This window comes from Stegodyphus dumicola, chromosome 9 (assembly GCF_044657685.1).
Source record: "Stegodyphus dumicola isolate Sdum_Otavi_A_Nest chromosome 9, ASM4465768v1".
NCBI lineage: Eukaryota > Metazoa > Arthropoda > Arachnida > Araneae > Eresidae > Stegodyphus > Stegodyphus dumicola.
In genome coordinates, this window is record NC_140776.1 from 47,760,522 (window position 1) to 47,781,311 (window position 20,790).

The window sequence follows — 20,790 nt, forward strand, 5'->3', positions numbered from 1 at the left end:
CGCGTTTTTAAAATTTAGAACAAAATTCGTATTTTCTCCATGTTTCATCAAATTCTTCGTGCAAGTTTCCATTTACCATACATTTCCCTCCTCGCCAAACTCATGGTAATCAGAGCAAAAGCTTATGTACAAGTTTTATTTTTCATTCTCCCTCGCTTACAGCTAGAAAATCTTAAAAGTGAATACATGACAGAAATTCAATTTTAGTACGGTCCCTGTATCAGTTTTTGAACTTCACGGTCCTTAGCCCGAGATGAAGGACCGGAGGCACAACGCCACGTGATCAAAACACCTTCGAGCAGAAACAGATTAGCGGCACATTTTAGAGTATGACAGTAACTACAAACAGCTCTTGACACTCAGAATTACTATTGAGTTATGTCATTTTATTTGTCTAAGATTTTAAAAAAGCCCCCCAAAAAATGGTTAATTTCAATCATATTGTATGTTTATCGATGGTTAATAGGCTCTTTCGCGGATAAAATATTCGACTGGATAAATATATTCGGTAGAAAGTCGTCTGCTTTACCACCGGTACAAAATCCACTGCTTCTTGATTCAGCATTAGGATTAGCTGCGAAAATCAGAAAGAGACAAGTAAGTCAACAATTTTTATGTTTTAGTATAATCGAGAAATCATAAAAGTTTACACGAATCCGACTGCAAATACATGCTGTGTCGATTGATAAACATTTAGCTGTGTTCTGTCTAGATTCCTTTCTATTATTCTTTAAAATATAAAATGAAAAATATTTTTATCTTTATACGTACTTGCAGCTGCATATTATATCAGTGATGTGACTCTGAAATGTCAAGCATAGTTTGAACAAGTACCAGCTATTGATATTAATACGATGTATTGATGTGTATATTTAATATATTGTGTTGCAAATGTTATTGTGTACAGTAAAATTTTTTAAAGGAGTTTTCCCGCTTAAATTTATTCCATAAAGCCCCGAATATTTTCCTATATCGATAATGTGGAATTTTCTCACCTCGCTTAAGAAATTCGTTCAAAGTTATTCGTTTCAAAGTTTCCTTTCTTAGAAAATCAGTTCCTTTTCTTTATGTTTTTTAAAACATTCTCATGGAATGCATTTATTTTCATAGTTTGAACTAGAAACGAAATTCATAGATGTTGTTTTTAGAATAAAAGATGCCTTTTTCCTACTCATGACAACATCTCTTAAATGACAAACATGTCTGTCATCATAATGATTATAGAGATTAGCCATTTGAGATCATGAGAAGGACAAGTTCGGTCCATTTTCTTTTGCTTTTCTTATGAAAAATAATCATATGAAAAAAAATCATTTAGAATAGGAAAAAAGAAAAACTATTTGTTGAATTTTTAAAACAGTGTCATCCATTTCTGAGACATTAGATAATACTTTTATTAAATTAATTGGTAAATGTTTTTAATTACCGAACAAAAATATAATTAACGAAAGATTTAGAGAAAAACATAAGAAATCCGTGAAAAAGTCCAAGTTCTATGTTACAAATTTAAATAGAATAATCTGAGTAAATCCTAATATATTTTTTTTAAATAAAGAAAAAATAGGTTTTAAATTAGTGATTTAATATAAATTATTGAAATTCAATTTTAAAATAAAATAAATAAATTTAATTTCAAAACAATTGATAAAGTTATAAATTTATTATTTCATTCGAAAGTTCTTTGTGAATAATTGTGAAAAATGACACGCCTATTTAAGAAGTTTTTTAATTTTTTTTATTTTGATAGCTTGAAAAATTTCTTAAGCGGGTTTTGCTGTAATGAAATAATTTTTGCATTGTAAATAAATATTAAACTCAAATACAATTTCTGGTTTATTGGCAAAGTTGTCGCCATTTTATGTGTAATGAATTGCAGTGAGTATACAGTGGCTCCCAAAAGTGTTCGTACACTTGTGATTTTCATTCAAATAGGGCTCTATCCATTAATTAAAAGTAAACTTTCTGAATGAGATTTTAATAATAAGATCTATAATATATTCGTAACAAAATTACATGAAATATTTTTAAAATATAGCGAGACTTTATTTTTAAGAAACTAATAATCAAAAAATGACAAACATTTTATCTCACAAAGGTCTTCGTACATTTAAAAAAATCTTGACATATTAGTAAACATTTCCATTTTTCGTTAAAGTAATATTTAGTAGGATATCCTTTAGCATCCACAACAGCTTTCAAATGTTTAGGAATAGATTTTACTAGTTTTTTTGTAATTTCTGTATCAATGTTCATCCATTCTTCCATAATGACTGTTTTGAGTTCGCTTTTCGTTTTGATGTCGTGTTTTCGTACTCTACCCTCCAGTTCTTTCCAAATGTGTTCTATCGGGTTTAAATTTGGCGACTGAGGTGGTGTTTTCAAAAACCTGTGGACAATTACAGAGACATCATAGGCGAACGTTGAGAGTTCTATGCTTAGGATCGTTATCATGATTAAAAATAAAGTTGTTTCCAATACCCAAATTTTGGGCTGATAATTTTAAATTGTCTCTTAAAATATTTAAATAAAGAAAATGATTCATTCTGCCATCAATAAATACCAAATTACCTAGTCCTGATGCTGCCATGAACCCCCACACAAGAACACCTCCACCGTTATCTTAACTATTCCAACTAAGTTCTTAGAATGAAGTTCCTCATTTTTTCTTCTCCATGTAGTTATTCGACCATGGGAACCAAAAATGTTAAATTTGCTTTCGTAAGCAAATAGGACATTATTCCAGTACGTTTCGGGTGTATTTATCATTGATTTGGCGAATGAAAGCCTAAGCTTTCTGTTTTTCTCACTAACAAAAAAATTTTACGGGCAGAATGCCCACGTAATCCAGCTTCTCCGAGAACTCGTCGAACAGTTTCAGGTGAAATTGAAGTAAAAAACTTTGCATTAAATTCTGCAGAAACTTTTACAGCACTCAAACGTGGGGTTTTCACATATTTTCTAATAATAAATCTCTCATCACGTTTAGTTAACTTTCTCGGTCGACCTTTCGTTACCTTGTTTTCAATCCCATTTTCTTCTTTAAAGCGTTTTATCACATACTGCACTGTAGAATGGGATAAATTAACTAATTTAGCGATATTTCGAATTGATTTACCACTACTATGGCGAAAAATTATCAATTTTCGAATGCTGTTTGTAATTTATTTACGACTGCCACCTATTTTTCAATAATAAATAGAATATTATGAAGTAAACAATAAAAAATTAAAGCAAACGATTTTTTTAAATGCCACCACGATGCAAAAATTAAAAAAAGCGGCAAACAATAATTCTAATTTTGATTTTATCCAATAATATTTTAGTGTGCGAAAACTTTTTTGAGATAAAATGTTTGTAATTTTTTTGATTATTAATTTCTTAAAAATAAAGTTTCGCTATATTTTAAAAATATTTCATGTAATTTTGTTACGAATAGATTATAGATCTTATTATTAAAATCTAATTCAGAAAGTTTACTTTTAATTAATGTATAGAGCCCTATTTCAATGGAAATTATAAGTGTACGAACACTTTTGGGAGCCACTGTATAAAGTAATACGCAGAATGATGGAGAAGTAAAAGTCTGCTAAAGAAATCATATTCCTTAGCCTTGTTAATTTAAATCTGGCTGCTAAATATGCAGTTTGTGTTTATAGAGGGTATTTAAACGCTTTTAGAACGATTTTCGGGCCTCTTAATTAACATTTAAAATGCAAAGATTATTTTTTTTAAATGTTCGATCTGAACGGATCTGAAGGAACGGAAAATATGTTTTTTCTACATTACTATATATCTTCTGTAATTCTGCAGTTAAAAAAATTGCTTTTTTTAATTAAATAAGAAGATAATTAATGGAATATAATGTAATACTATGATTTGTTTCTCACATATCAGAGGGTAATCCTTTGTTTAGCAATATCAAAGGTTAATTATTTTGCTTCTTAGTGTCATAGGCTAAATCGTTTGCTTGTGGTATGTCAGAGGGTAATTCGTTTGTTCCTCGCATGTCGTATGGCAATTCTTCGTTCGTTATTTGCAAAATAGCTGTATTTGAGAATTTTTCATGACAGTTCTCTTTATGAAATTATATCAAGCATATAGTTTTTCGGCATAAGACATTTAGTTACTCCATATTTAAGCTGAATACTCAAAAGAAATATTTCGTAGCGATTAAGACCAATCTAAATTAAATTGCAAGAAAATAACGTACATTTAACTCTTTAACACTAGAAGCAAAAGGAAGGGAATTTGTTAAAAAATATTTGAACTTCTGAGTAATTCCGAGATTATGAGAACACTGTATTGCAAAAATACTATAGATTATTTATAAAGATTTAATCCTAGTTTCATATTCTAGGTGAGAGTTTCATATCATTTTCATTATTGCAGTGTAGAAATTTCTGCGCTTTAATGTCAGTATTAAAAGCGAAAGATGTCCTCATAGAAAGAAATAAGTCCAAAGTTCAGCCTTTTTTATTTCAAAGTTAATTTGTAAGGTTTTTTTTATATCAGTTTGTAGAGATATTAGGTTAATTTGTAGCAGGAGATATGAAAAAAGAAGCAATGCCCTCGCCGGAACTCGAACCACGGACCTCTGAACTACGCGTCAAATGTGCTGACCACTACATCACGAAGGCATGCTAAGAAGGCGGGAGAAATGTACACCCTTTTTAAATAATATACTCCCCCTTTTAAAGGGCGACTGGAAATTAGGGGACCCAATCGCCAAATCCTGGTGGTGGAGAACGGTCATCAACTACCTTTTTTTAGTTCGGTCGCCACAGTAGAGACATTATCTTATTTCGAAGCAGGATAGATGAAAAATGAGCTCGCCGGAACTCGAACCACGGACCTCTCGAATTCGCGCCGAGTGTGCTGACTACTACATCACGAAGGCATGCTAAGAAGGCGGGAGAAATGCCTTATAAGTTAATCCAGTTAGTGAAGTATAAATAAAACTTCGAGTTTCTCAGACAGTACTCGGCAGCACTGCTGCCCATCATTCTGTTTTAGTTACCCTGTTATTGTAACTTAATTTGATGGTTACGTTTCTGCAAACCGCGAATGTTTTGTTAGAATTTAAATAAAGGGGAAAAAAAAAAAAAGATTTGGGTTAGGAATGTTGATTTTGCACACTATAATTGATTCGAAACTGAACGCGGATTTTAGTTATCCGCAAGATAGCACAGTTTAGCTTCCCTTAAATTTTCAGTTGTTTAACTATGAGTTGATAAATAGCTTTATTTTGAATTTTTACTTTTTGATCCTTTTAGTTACAAAGCAGAAAATCTGTTAGTCTCATACGATTACTCAGATGTTAATTAACCCTTCAAAGTTAAAGCGTACTTATAGTACTTTTTAAACAATGTAATCTTAACTAGTCATTCAGTATTTAAAAGTACAAACATATTTTACAGACTCAGGTAAAAATTCCTCCATTATGGCTGTCGTAACAACAAATGAAAAATTCCTTTTCATTAAAAGTAAACATTGTTCGACAACCAATTAAACTGCTGAAAAATGATCAGGGCTTTGTTTTTTACATTTAAGTAAAATCAATTTTTCCTGTGCGAATTTTGAGACTGTATTTTTTGATGTTAGGATTCTGAGGCCTAATGAGGTTATTTTGGATATATTTATCACACAATTTGAACCAAATATCAGAAGAACCTTCTTTGTATTTCATTCGTTTGCGACAAAAATCTTATCTTCTACCTAAATTCAGATAACCTCGGTTCCTTTTCTTGTTAGATAGAAAGAAAGGAGAGGGTTTATATAAAATTCAGAAAAAAAAAGAAACTTCTATGGAAGCTTTAATACTTAATTTCTGTGGAAAACAAAGAACGATAATTGAATTCTACAATACATAGTTATGAGCAACGCCTTTGTTGGGAATTGAAACACGGACCTCTGGAATACGCGCCCAGCATGCAGACCACTACACCACGAAGGCACGCTAAGAAGGCGGGAGAAATACCTTATACCCTGTTAAAGATCCTTTGAGATCACGGATCTCGGCAGGATATGGATGAATTTAGCCCACTAAAATGCATTGTACTCGACAGTGAAGCGACTGTCAAGAATAATCCGAAAAAATCCGAAATGCTCAGAAAGACACGGACGATATTGCGTCCCATACCGTCATCAGACCATTTCCATTTTTTACTCAGAATGCAATTCAGTACGGATGATAAGCCTCTGAAGGAGTTCTCTCTATATGAACTCTTTTATAATTCAAAAATCACTGAATATAGATTTATCCCGAATAATACATATTTTGTATTATGTAGCACACAGCTTTTGCGCTTCTGACAGTAGTGAAACTAGCGTTTAGCATGTGCGCTAGTTGGTAGAGGATCTTATGCTGCTCTCCTGCCCTGCATATTGATTCTGTGAAATTTTTTATGGGTAACTTTCGTAGAAATGTTTGAATTCAGAGTAATGTTGACTTATGATTATTTTATGTTATTTTTGATACAATTATTCTAAAAATTGTAATATAATTTTCAGTTAACTTCCTCTTACCTCAGATGAAATTCTTTTTAAGTATATCATGAACCTAGATATTATGACCCTATCTATGCATACTAAATAGATGATAAGATAAGACACACTAGCCAGACAAGAGTGAAGAACTTGTTCTCTTTTGAAATTAGATATATTTCCCATCAATTCCTGCAATTCTCAATGTATGAAATCAGTATTTTTAATGCCTATAAAATTCAAACTATAAACTCAACTACTGCTGAAAAATTTGAAATCACTTAGGGCTGTGAACTTGAAGTGAGCACGCTAGTTTGAAATTTACGGTGCTATATTCTTCAGGTGATTCATATTCCCTATCTAACTGCTATACGTGCTTTGTTACTGCATTTGGAAGATTATTTGCTGCATTTTACTGCTTCCTGCACTGGATTTTTTTATTACATATTTTTTTATTGGATTGGAGCTGAAGTACTGATACTACACCGTTCGACCTGGTATGCTGTTCTATTTCCAGTGCAAATATTTCGTATATTATGGAATTTTTAATATAAAGTAAAATGCAGTTTTCTTGATATGCAATATTTTTTATGGATACTTAAATTAAGTTTTAAATTTCACAAGGTTGCTTTTGAGTTTTTATTAAAAAAAAAAAAAAAAAGAAAAATGCTCTATATTTTTTAATATTTCTAGAATTATATTACATATTATTAATTTTAATTTTATTTTGTTGAGGTGAATATTGAAAAAAAAAAAACAAAAATTAATAATATTTTATAATATTTTGCTTTTTTATGTCCTTTTTCAGTGAAATATACAACTATTATTATAGAAGTATTTAAATAAAGAGACAGTAAATATATTAATGATAAAAAATCTTTCTTTAATTGTTCAAATAATGAATACATATCGAAGAAAAAAATCATAACTAAGAAATTTACTTAAATTTATTTGGTTTTAAATTTTGCGTTATAATTTTTTTATTGTACTAAATTAAAATAGAGAGAAATTTAATGTTTGAAATTGCCCATTAATTTTGAAATAGAGTCGAAAAACGTATAATGAATCTAAAATTAAGCTGCTCGTTCGACTGCATTTTTCTTTCTTTCTTTCTTCCTTTCTGCCAATAAATTTGTTATCAAATAAAAAAAAATGTCTGCTTTTTGTTTTCATTCGAACACAACACACCATTCATCACAAAGAGGCCAATATATACTCTTTTGCAAAAAAATCGAAGCAACAAGGACTTTTGCGATCGTCACGAAATTTGGTGTGCAAAAACATCTTGATCGAACATGCGAACGATCAAAGTTTCAAGGCAAATGAACTGGAATTGCGGTTATAGCGCGCATTTCTAGTGCGCAATTCGCAAAGTATAAAACTAGTAACAGAAGCAGAAAATTTATCTTTTTTTGTTGCTGCCATTGTAATTCCGTAAAGAAGCAACTAACGATGCCATTACGACGATATCGAAGGCCTTAAAGACAACTAAACGATTTAGAACGTGGTCGCAATGTAGGGCTGCAGGAAGCTAGGTGGCCATACGGAGCAATAAGCCACCACCTTCAGCGTATAGACGCTGCTGTACAAAGATGTTGGCAGCAATGGTTGCTACAAGGAAATTGCCGACGAAATGAAGACTCTGGAAGGCCAAGGAGCACAAATGCGAGGCAAGATAGGATGATTGTTCGCCAGGCCCGAACCGCTCCAAAGGTATGATTGTCGACTATTCAACGCACTACAGCCACGTCTATACTTCCCGTGGTACCGGCCACCATCTCACGGTGTTTGTCTGATGCAAGGTTACGCTCACAGAGGCCTTTTAGACGTCTTAACCTTTGACCCCACAACATCGGTGAAGTTGTCTGGAGAGGTGTCGCAGCCAATCATCAAGGCTGCCATCAGACTGGCATCGTATAGCGTTCAGCGATGAATCCCGCTTTACTCTTGAAGCAGATGACCACCGTAATCCTTTCTGGAGAGGACAAGGCCAGTGATCCCAATCAGCCTTTGTTTTACAAAGACATACAGCCATAACCCCTGGTGTGATGGTGTGTGATATGTGATGTGGGGCGCTATTTCTTATGATAGCAGGTCATCTTTAGTCATCCTCCGTACGTACATCTTTAACAGCTCAACGATATGTTGGTACCATCCTGTGGCCGGTTGCATTACCCTTCATGCCACGTCATCCTGGGGCCATTTTCCAACAAGATAATGCCAGGCCACATACCGTTCGCATATCTGGACTCTGACATTAGGAACTTCTACCACTCGAGGAATTCAAGCATGCATTGCCGCCAGGGGTGGTTCGACCAACTACTAATTTGAACACTCAATGGATGATTGTCAGCCGTGAACAGGTGCTATGACCTTGATTTTTTAATCATTTTATTTTTTCTGTATGAGCTATATATATATATATACTCAGCTTCATCAAAAACAACCACTTCCTTCATGGTGCTTTGATTTTTTTTGCAAAAGAGTGTATTTGGAAAATATATGATGAATCTGAAAATTGAGCTGATTTTTTAATTGTGTTTTTCTTTCTCTTCTCCTCAGCCAATAAATATGCTATCAAATGCAAAATTGTCTACTTTTGGTTTTTATTAGAACACAGTAGATCATTCATTTCAAAGAGGCTATTTAATACTCTTCCTATCTTACAGATTAGCGGTAAAATCGCTGCACACTGGTAGTTCGGTCCGAGGTTCGAATCCCGCGAACGGGCTGGCTGCATAGGCATTTTCGTGGTTTTCCCCATGTGTAACGTGTATACGAGCCAGTTTTCCTTAGAAAGTCCTCCACGAAGGCATCCCTCCCCTTAGGCAGATAGCCCTAGTGTGCTTTGCCGTATTCTCAGTACACAATACAGATTAGCGGTGGGCAAGCAGATTTAATCACAAGGAAAAAAGACATCGTGCGGGTAGAGCCGTTGCAAAGTGCAATGGTGCTTTTGGCGATGCCCGTATTGTTTGCCACGAGGCAATGGGCAAAAAGCAACATCCTTTCCTGATAAACATAATAGTAAAAAAAAATGCGATTTAAAATAGCATTTCATTTTTTTTACTTTAAATAAACCCCAGATAGTAAATAAGATATTATGGTGGCACTGCATGCGGGTCAATCAATGAAATATAACATGCAATAAGTTTCGAGGACTACGAAGCAAAAAATAAAAATAATAATAAGAAGAAAGCTTTCAGATTTTATATTATTTTTAACGGGATGTTTATTTTAACGTTTTGTGTGTTACCTTTATTTATTAAATATCATGTTCTTCGCACTTAAACTATAAAGTTCAATTCAACAGCAACATCACAAAACATTTAAAAAGAGTAAATCTTTAAAATTTTCGATACACAGTCTCGTGCCCTAGAGATAATTTTTTTTTTCGTACAATGTTGCCATTGCTTCCTTTGAAAACGTTGAGTTTCTTAATCAAAAATTCCTTAAAGTTTTACAAAATATGAAACAGATAATAAAACAAATTCCAAATTCCAAATTTGGGCTTCCAGATCCCCGTATTCGGGTGGAGGATTCAAAATTTGATGGCTCTTTTTCACAATGCGAGAAACATTCAAACATTCATGCGGACTCTTCATTATTCAATTTCTTTAAATATAATGCAGGGTTTTAATATTTGGCGGCAACAATTTGAAAAATGAAACGCTGTTTTATTGTGGGCGACGCAAAATCCTGAAACGAAAAAAATAGCCCTTCTGGGCCCTTTTGGCTAAAAATGCATCGTTATAAATTTATAGCTTGACGTACATTTTTATTTTCATACATTTCGCCAAATACGTCAAAAATGGGATCTGTTCTTATTGTCATCTAACAACTGACATGTGCACTATTTCATTTTTAAATATTTAGAAATGATATGTCTTTTCCCTAAGCTCCCTTTTCTGATCAGTGTTTTTATCTCAACAATATTCATATTTCTTTACTTAATTTCTAATTTAAAGCTCCTAGAAATGATAAAACTATATTCTCAGACGGATGCACATGCTTTATAGCATAAATAATGTTCTTAGCTGAGGTTGACGTCTAGTATAGCCATGCGTATAAATGAGCATGTACTATTATTTACGTGTTCCGTCCTAAGGCTCTACACGGAAAGAAGGGATGCTTTCGTGGAGGACTTTCTAAAGGAAACAGGCTCGTATTAACACGTTACACATGAGGAAAAAAAACCACGAAAACGCCCATGCAGCCATGCAGCCAGCCCGTTCGCGGGATTCAAGCCTGGGACCGAACTACCAGCGTTCAGGGACTAAATGCGGATATGCACTGCAAAAATAGATGCGCATTCATGCTGCTGGTTTCTGTAAGTTTGCATTCAAAATCTGGTAGGAAAAAAATGAAAATATCTTTGCAGAGGACTTCATTACACCAGATTAAGCAATTAAAACAGCGGCATTCAGCTAGCAGGACGCGTTTTGCCACACCCCTGCTGTAGATTCATTTTTGAAAATAATTAAAAAATACACTTTCCTTGAACCTTGATAACCAAGTTTTGAAGCAATTTATGAAACAAAACGTTTTTCTTTTTTTTCGCTTTTGATATCAAAAAGAAATTGTTGCATTATTTAAATTAATTTTTATAATTTTTCAAATAATAATTATAGTACTTTAAGCGCGGCTAAATATCGAAGCACCTTTCCGAAATGTTCGACACTTACCTTCATAAACATTAATACCGTCAATTTCGTTATTGCAGCATTTTTTGTAAATCCTCTTTTTGCATCTTATTACTCCCATTCAGGTCAGTTACTGCCTTTAAATGATAGTTTTGTTCTGAAAAATTCATCTTTAATTGTCTTCATAATATTCCATTTTATTTTAGTCTTTCAAAATTAGGTATAACTCCTTACATTCACGTTCCTTTATATACTTTTAAACACACCATTAATATGGAGCAATGCTTAGGTATGTTTACAGTCTTACTGATTTGGTTATTATGGTAAAATACACGAGGTTATTTGCCAAAGGATGCCTTCATGTATGGACATTCGAAGGAGGAACTGGCTCATAACTACTTTACACATAGGGAAAATCACGAAGACGCCCATTCAACAAGCCCGTTCGGTGGGATTTAAACTCGTGTCTATCTACCAGTTTTAAGCTACTTTTACGCTCGGCAACTGATGAGCCCTCCAATCTTATTGTTTGTTTTGTTTTTGTGATTACGGTAGCCTCGAAGGATATCTGCCTGAGGGATGCCTTCGTGGAGGACTTTCTGAGGGAAACTAGCTCTTTTACACGTTACACATGGGAAAACTCACGAAAATGCCCATACAGCTAGCCCGTTCGCGGGGTTCTAACCTCGGACCGAATTACCAGTATTCAGCGACTTTACCTCTCGGCCTCTGTGGGCTCCAGTCTTATTGAATGGGTACGCTGCGTAATGTCCTTGAACGATGGGCAGCCCCAGCGACTGGCATGTAGCAATTTGACGAACAGCGCTGCCATATGGCAGCTGGTGTCAATCCTCTCCAAGGTGGGAGGACACAGGAGTTGAACTCCTGGTCCTGGCTCTAATGTTGGATTGGCGGCGTAGTGCCAACATCTGGTGTGGCGGAATTTTTAATCCAATTTAAAAAAACCTGTAACTGTTTCTTGTACTGCTCTTCACATATGCACATGTTTAATTTCTGCTATTTCATAATCAGATGTATAAGTACATTTCCATAATTCATTTTTAGTATCAGTTCATATTCCTTAAAATACTGAAATCTTTCTTAAATTTTACTCGAAAATTTTTCAAGCAAAGATAAACCAAAATGCTTTTTTCTAGCAGGCAATTTTGATTAATTGAATGACATATAATTTTTTTAGAGACTTTTTTGTGGAATACACAGACTTAACATTCTAAAATTATTGCTGTCTGTTGCCTTTTTGAATAATTACTTCCCTTTCCCCCTAATCGTCATCATTTCACATGCATTTACATTTCCAACTGATAAAACTTTAATGATCATCTACTTTTCCGCATTATGATTAGTGAAACTATAAGCATCTTCACACTAATTAGCAGATAATAATAAAGAGAATATATAACTCTTTGGATAGAGAAATAGCCAAAATTTCCTTATTGATATTAAGAAAATATATAAAAAGACTTTTATCATTGCATTAGCAGAAAATTTGCCAAAGGACCTCTGAAATATTTTACATCTTGCCAAGCTATCTGTCTTTGGCAAGAGATCAAACTAAATTTATCGTGACAAAGGCAAATATTTTGCAATTTTTCCTTTCCAAGAGTCCTCTTTCGAACTTGAAAATTTTACTAAAATCCGTACATTGGCGGAATAAATAATATCTGACTTTTTTCTTTAACTTATAGGTGAGTTGCCTCAGTGTAGTTCGAACTTTCATTCATCGGATTGAGGAGGTCAATCCTATCATTAATGCAGTTGTTGATGAAAGGTACGCCGAAGCCTTGGAAGATGCTGCCTTCGTGGACGTGCTGGTCAGTTCCGGCGAAAAAACGGAACAAGAACTAGAAGAAGAATTCCCACTCCTCGGAGTGCCTCTTAGTGTGAAAGAAGCTATTAGCGTAAAAGGTAAATATTCCATAAATCATTTTGCCATATCTTTGCGTATTGTTCCTATTCGATATTATGCGAGATAAAGTTATTAAAGAGCATTGTACTTTTTTTAATTTTGAAAAATTGCAAGGGTTAAGTTTTAAAACATTCGCTGGCTGTCATATGAATGTGTTAGGTCGATGTGTTGAGAAAATAAACAGGAATATATATAATTCTATAATATATATTCCTGTTTATTAATAATTCTATAATCAACTATTTCCATATATATATATATCACAGAAAATAAAACAGTATAATGTTCATTCCTAAATCAGAGCAAGTTAGTAGTTGAGCAATGAATTAGGTAAGTAATGACCAAATTTCCTCAATATGACGGCCAAATTAAGATGCGTGTTTACCATGGTTTAGTCAAATTTACGTCCTTGTATTATGAAACACGGGTTGTTTCATAGATTGATTTCAAACTATTTTTGAAAAAGGTTTTTCAGGATGAGCAATACTGAAGCTAATAAAAGTTCAAAAAGCCATTTTGAATAATTTTCTTTGAAAACCATTTATTGTCTTAAATTTTGAGGCTCGAAATGCAGTACAAGTTAGTGGAAATAATAGTACAATATGATAAATTAAAATGATGTATTACATGTATGTTATACATTGGAATGCAATAAAAATTGATGAAAATATTACATCATTTCAGTACAATGTTTGTCAAAGTTCAGTGATTATACTGATGGTTTTCATACTTATAGATAATCCTATATGCTAAGGGAAAACATTGAAAAAACGCTGAACAGAATGCTCGAGATTGTTCATAATAGCAATTATATAATAAATGTTTTTAACTTTGCCTTCGTGTTAATAATAGCAATTATGTAATAAATGTTACGAACTTTGCCTTCGTGGAGGACTTTCTAAGGAAAACTGGCTCGTATGTACCATGACCTGAAATTAGGAGAAGGAAATTTCACTCTACTGTGCAAGAAAGTTCGCTATTACTTTTATTATCAGAATCAAGCTATTCACTAATTTTATTGGACATATTACAGTTCTGTAATACAGCTTGAATTATTCGAAGATGCTATGCATATGTGTAAGTATTCGGAGTTGCTATGTTATGTATTATTTAGTTACTTTGAGTTGACCGTTTGCTATCTGGTAATCCGTGCTTCTTTGCGTCACAAAAAATTACTTTAATATTAATGTTGATGATATTGCGCGGCTTGTTGTTGATTTTTTAACTTAAAATGAAGGTCTCAAGAAATTCTGAAAACAAAAACGGATAGTCTGCTACATACAGGAGTCTTAAGTATTAATTGATCATCTGCATTTATTATAGTTACTACTACTAATAATAATAATAAGTGATATGTTCCTTTTTTCTGTTTTACCATTTAAAAGCATTCTGATAATAATACTTCCTTTATTATTAAAAATACGAAAATAAATTGATCATCACGATAACGCCATATTTCCTTTTCCCTTTAAAATGGCTTTGTTATTCAAATTTCATTACGTGACTAGAAAAGATGACTATTTTTATCTAAAATTTAATTTATATTTATAAAAGACTTATACATACAAGCTGTTTTTTAAAGAGAAATTGGTCTTTATATATAGATCTTATATATAGAAAGGTCTTATATATAGATTGATGTATGTAAAAGACTAATTCCCCTTGAAAAGTCAGCATTCATCTATGAGATCGACAGTCATTAAAATTAAATTTCTTTTTATATGTATTACTTTGAGTTTTTTAATATGAATCCCATTACAATTGAAAACTTCTACTACGTATTTTCTCCGTACATTTATCCCAGTTTTCTGAAGAATTTACCTTTAATAAGATTTATTTTACAATATTTTTATCTTTTCATTTCCTAGGGGATAATGGAAAATAAAACAAAATAATTAAATTTAAATTTATAATCTTAGCAGTGCTAGCGCTAGATTTTTACCTTATAGAGTATTCTCCAGCTTTCTTAGCATGCCTTCGTGGTGCAGTGGTCGGCACGCTCGACGCGTATTCGAGAGGTCCGTGGTGAGAGTCCGAACGAAGGTATTGCTCATTTTTCATCTCTCCTGCTTTCAAAAAATACCTAATGTCTCTGCAGTGGAGCCCGAACTAAAAAGGTGGTTACCGATGATTCTTCACCACCAGGATTTTTCGATTGGGTCCCCAAACCCCCAGTCGCCCTTTAAAGGGGGTAGCATATAAGGTATTTTTTCTGCCTTCTTAGCATGCCTTCGTGGTGTAATAGTCAGCACGCTCGACACGTATTCGAGAGCCCGTGGTTCGAGTACCAGCGAAGGCATTGCTCATTTTTCATCTCTCCTGCTTTAAAAAAATATCTAATGTCTCTAAAACCTTTAAAGTCCACTGTGTTATTTGTTTATTTGATTTATTTTTATATATACATTATATATATATATGGACTTTAAAGGTTTTAGAGACATTTTAGAGAATATTAAGTTATATATATATATATTATATATATATATTATATATATATATAACTTAACAAGTATTCTCTATTCGTATAAAGCTAATATAAATTTAAAATTTAAATAAGAAATTTTAATTGCAAAAATAAAAATAAAATTAATTATTGCTGAAAACTAATTTACGATATTATTTAAATTTTAAGAGCATACCTTATAGAGTATTCTCCAGCCTTCTTAGTAATGTAAATTGAGTGCACGTATGTAAAACCATTAAAAAATATATAATATTCCAAAAATTAATCTAAAAATTTTTTTAAGGAATTTCTAAGACCAAATTAAATTCCATAAGTGAATAATTGTTGAGCAGGCAGGAGGCATACTTATTCAAGGGGAAGTTGCCTCCAAACCTAACTCTTTAATTACTCAATTCGTATTTCGTCATCCATACAGGCAAGGGTAAAAGTAAAATTCAAAACCAAAAGTAAAAACAAATGTTAGAAATTTAAACTAGCAGAAATTTTGAGAAATTTAGCAAGTAAAATATTAATAAAGGTCAATTAAGAATAGAAAACCATTTTTTTTAGAAAAACAAACGTAATTTAGAAACTCTTGCCTATTGAAAACTTCCCCTGTACTAATTATGCATGTAAACCTAAAATAAACTATATACAATTATCAAAATATAATAATAATAATAATAAAAGCTAGTAAATAAACAAGTTTTAATTTAACTTACCCAGGACTACATATTTGATGAAATTCAAGGGACTAGACATTACAATATATTTTCCTAGGATATTTCCTAGAATATGTTTCCTATTATAACATATCCCCGTAAGCATTTGTTTATTTTTATTTGTTTATTTGTTTTTTAGGCAAGGGGAACCTACCGCTTTTTAATGAAATTTGATATATTTAGCAAATTAGGAGTGATAAAAAAATTAAAAAGTATATACCACTATTTGGCTAAAAGCAAATGCAGACGTCCCGAAAGGATTTTCTGAAAACAATAAATTGAGCTAAATGAATCTACACTCGTCACACCTGTTAATATTCTGAACTAATATATTATCGTATTTGCGCTCAGAAGGGATTTTGTAAAAAACATGTATGTTTCCTCCATCATGGAAAGGAAAAGTTTAATATGGTTACTGTTATGGTTTTATGTTAGGTAAAAAATTTGTGTAACTTTTTAGCAAAATGGAAGAATATTTAATGCAGAAATTTCAGAGCGATTTTTTTTTCTACTTTTGATTTGTAATCTTCAAACATGAGTAGGTTGGATGATTCGTTCTGAATATAATGACTCAGAAACTCTTTGCGCTTTTATTATCTTGAGAATTCTAAAAGGAACCTTGCCGACAATTTGACCTACCCAAAATATCTTCTTAAATTTTTCTTGAAAAACCAAGCACCTGTCGTATTTAATATTATAGATGAGAAAATGTCACTTGGTCCTAAACAAATCTGGACTCATTGTTATGTAAATGAAGCTTTTATTGAATTTTCTAAAAATCAAAATTCGTGTTTTATTAGAAAAATCATTCCGAAGCGCAAATGTTTCACACAACCGATTCTGGCAGGATGGATGTTCCAATATATTTCATCTCCAAAAAATGAGAAGAATGTGTAAAATGCATAACGGATGGCAGAGCACGTAAGCATGTATATATACTCATGTGCAAAATTAAGAGATTTGCCCATTATATCGATTTTTTGAAAAACTAATGGACAGATTTTAATGAAATTTGGTATGAATATGCATTTGTAACAGAGAAAGAGATGTAGACTCTGTACACAAAAAATGGGACAGTTCTATATCTCCCGTTCTACTGGGCCGATTGACGAAATTCAATTTGCGTTTTTGATGTCTCGAAAGTGTGACTTGGGATATATATTACATTTATATATAGCATTGTTCTAATATATAGGTATTCTGACACAAAATAGGATGTTTTTTGAAATGACGTATAAATCTTTCTCTATATTTCAATTCTATCACTCAGATTATGTCAAAGGACCAAGTTTTGTGAAAATCGCACGAGGAGTTTTTAAAAAACTGGCTCGCAAAGTTTTAGCTCCTCAATATTAGTTGAATTTGGGATATATTTATCAATATCTCTTTTCTTATTAAACTTACATGATTCTTTCTTTCACAATTTGAAATTTAAGTTCAATCCAAATATATTTTCTGATATTTTCTGATTTATTTTTTAAATTGTATTTTTTAGTAAATTTGATGAATTTTTCAAAAACATTTTAAAATTATAACCTATAACATTTTTACCATTACCTTAAAGTAAGATGTATTTCTAGGTATACCTGCAAAAATTAGAGTTCTTTATTTAAAATTTTCCAAGATGTAGGTGAACTTATATATTGATGGATTTTGAAATTTGGCATATTCGTTATAAGCGATAATAAAGCCAAATGTGGTTTGCGCACTTCGTTAAAATTATTTCAAAAAAAGGAAAATGCATTGTTTTTCCGCTCGTGTACAGTGAAAGAGAAAAGAATACAGGTTACCGTGAATTAAGAATTTTGCTAAGTTCTTTGCGCAAACCAAAAAAAAAAAAAAAAGAAAAGAAAAGAAAAGAAAATGTGTATCAAGATTTTTTACATACCAAATTCTTTGGTACAATCGTAGTTCTTATCCATGGATGCGGAAATCCAGATTTTACAATGTTTAACTGACTAATAAATATCTTGAAAATAACCCCTGAGCCCCAACAGGGTATGATGGCAGCTAGTTGTTGTTTTTTAGCACGCAAAACACAATGAAAATGCTGTAATGGTTTGCAGGTATGCTGTTCACATCAGGGGTTGTGAGTCGGCGAGGTACCAGAGCAAAGGAGGACGCCGACGCTATAGCTTTACTTCGTAAAGCCGGAGCAATACCTATTGCTGGGACAAATACAAGCGAGCAATGTTTCTGGATGGAAGCTTACAACAACGTCTATGGAAGGACGAATAATCCTTATAATCAAAAGCGTACACCTGGTGGTAGTAGTGGTATGAAAATTTTATCAATGTATCTTTTATTGTAATATCTTGCATATATTGTATCATCTAGTTATGAAATCAATATTTTACTTCGGTGTTCTTTTAACTTGATTAGATCATATAATAAATCCCAAGTATCTTAATTTTAAATTTGTTGTAAATTTATTTATTTCATTAAAATTTTTTTGTAATGAATATCCAAAATAATTTTAATGCCTAATTTTACCATGTACGAAACAGTATGTAAATCTACAAAAACAAATCTCTAAATTTCTCGAAATATGATAAGCGATATTGAATCTATTTTTCGCGTTTACAGCATTTGAGCATGTTTTTTTTTTTTTTTTTTTAGCTTTTAAAAGTTACCGCATATTTGCATGTTTTAAAAAGTGTTTGTAGTTTCTAAATATAATTTCTCTTAAATAAACAGAGTGAAAACGTTATTCAATTTTTAATCTACTTTAGAAAAAGTTGAAAAAGTGAAATTATAAAATAATAATGTCAATTAACGTTAGTTTTAGTTTAGCAGAAACGCTTTCGGTGACAATATACACAGGAGGATACATAATCATCAGCGCGTATAATATTAATTAATAATTAGAAGCCTATACAACATATTACCTCCTTCAGTGTCTATCTACGATTACAAATGCTAATAATTGATTTATTTTCAGAGAGTAAAGCCTAATTTAGAGTGTTAAAAGTAAATGTTCATTGTGAAATGTTCTTAAATGCAATATGAATGTTTCTCTAATAATTTACTTCTGTTTAATTTTAATGTATATTAATATTTCATTATGAAATCCCAATAATTCAACGCTATGAGGATTAAAAATATGTAAAAGCAGATGAGAGAGGATTTAATTCATTGTAACGCGAATAAAATGTTCTAAGACTTTCTCTTTTTTTTCCTTCCCTTAATTTTATCGATAAATACAGTGTCTGATGAATATTCCAAAGGTATCAGATTAAAAAATATATATATTCACTTCACTGACGCATTAATTATATTTTCTGCCAGATTGTTTTTGCATTTGTAGGAGGAGAAGGAGCTCTGCTCGCTTCTGCTGGATCTGTCGTAGGTGTTGGGAATGACATTGGCGGCAGCATCAGAATTCCATCATTTTTTAATGGAGTTTTCGGCCACAAACCTTCCAGAGGTAACAATTAATTCCTTTATTTCTTGTTATTTTTTTAGTACAATCTAATGAACTTAACAAATTAAATAAAAATATTAACTCGAAAATAAAATAAAAATATGTTAGTTTTTCATATTAACTCGAAAATAAAATAACATTTTGTATCTATTTACTGGCTATTAAAAACACAGAACTGGAAAAACATTTTTAACGGATAAAATTTTAATGATAAATTTTCTTAAAAAATTAAACGAAAACGTAAAATTTAAATCTCAGCATTTGAAACAAACTACATTATATTATTTAAGAACAAACTGCAAAATTTTGAGACTTTAAGCTGTTTTGACAATTTTTCTTTTTCCTCAGAAAGAAGCTTTGTAACCTTTTCTTCCAGAATTTGGAATTCAGTTTATAATGTCTCATAAAAATGATTGGATACTTTTGAATTTAGTAAATATTGTCAAAAATTTTAAATGAATTTTAGTAAAATCAAACGCATTTCTCCCCTCTTTGAAGTAGACATTTGTCATATCTACCAAATATATGATGAGTTATTTCTCCCGCCTTCTCAGCATGCTTCCGTGGTGTAGTGGTTAGCACACTCCGCACGTATTCGAGAGGTCAGTGGTTCGAGTCCCGACGAGGGCATTGCTCATTTTTCATCTTCCCTGCTTTCAAAAAATCCTAATGATCCTACAGTGGCCCCCGAACTAATAAAGGTGGTGGATGATGATTCTCCACCCCGAGGATTTGGCGACTGGGTCACCTAATCCCCAATCACCCTTTCAAAGGGGGGTATATAAGGCAGTTCTCCCGACTTTCTTAGCATGACTTCGTGGTGTAGTGGTCAGCATACTCGGCGCGTGTTTGGGAGGCCCATGGTTCGAGTTCCGACGAGGGCATTGCTCATTTTTCATCTCTCCTGCTTTCAAAAAATACCTAATGTCTATATAATAGTTTCTAGAGTAAAATAGAGGACTCGACAATTAATTGTTTTTCACGGAAAAATCTTGTCACAAAAATTGTCAGACGTCTAGAGTACTATGAAGTGAATTCACAAAATATACTTTTGAAAAATTTTCTAACAGTTTTTGGAATTAGAATTAGCTTTCAAAAGGTGATTAAATTTTTTGGCTTGGATTCAACTATATTGCTATACAAAAAAT

At 32.2% G+C, this 20,790-nt stretch overlaps 1 protein-coding gene across 1 annotated transcript in view; it reads left to right on the forward strand.

The window, feature by feature from the left end:
• Nucleotides 1-291: 291 nt before the first annotated feature.
• LOC118193422 (fatty-acid amide hydrolase 2-like) overlaps nucleotides 292-20,790 on the forward strand; it is a 40,036-nt gene continuing 19,537 nt past the window's right edge. The window contains exons 1-4 of the mRNA XM_035364511.2: nucleotides 292-597; nucleotides 12,833-13,052; nucleotides 18,285-18,494; nucleotides 19,526-19,645. Of these exons, the coding sequence (XP_035220402.1) occupies nucleotides 379-597; nucleotides 12,833-13,052; nucleotides 18,285-18,494; nucleotides 19,526-19,645 (769 nt within the window). The 5' untranslated portion in view covers nucleotides 292-378. The remainder of the gene's footprint in view (nucleotides 598-12,832; nucleotides 13,053-18,284; nucleotides 18,495-19,525; nucleotides 19,646-20,790) is intronic.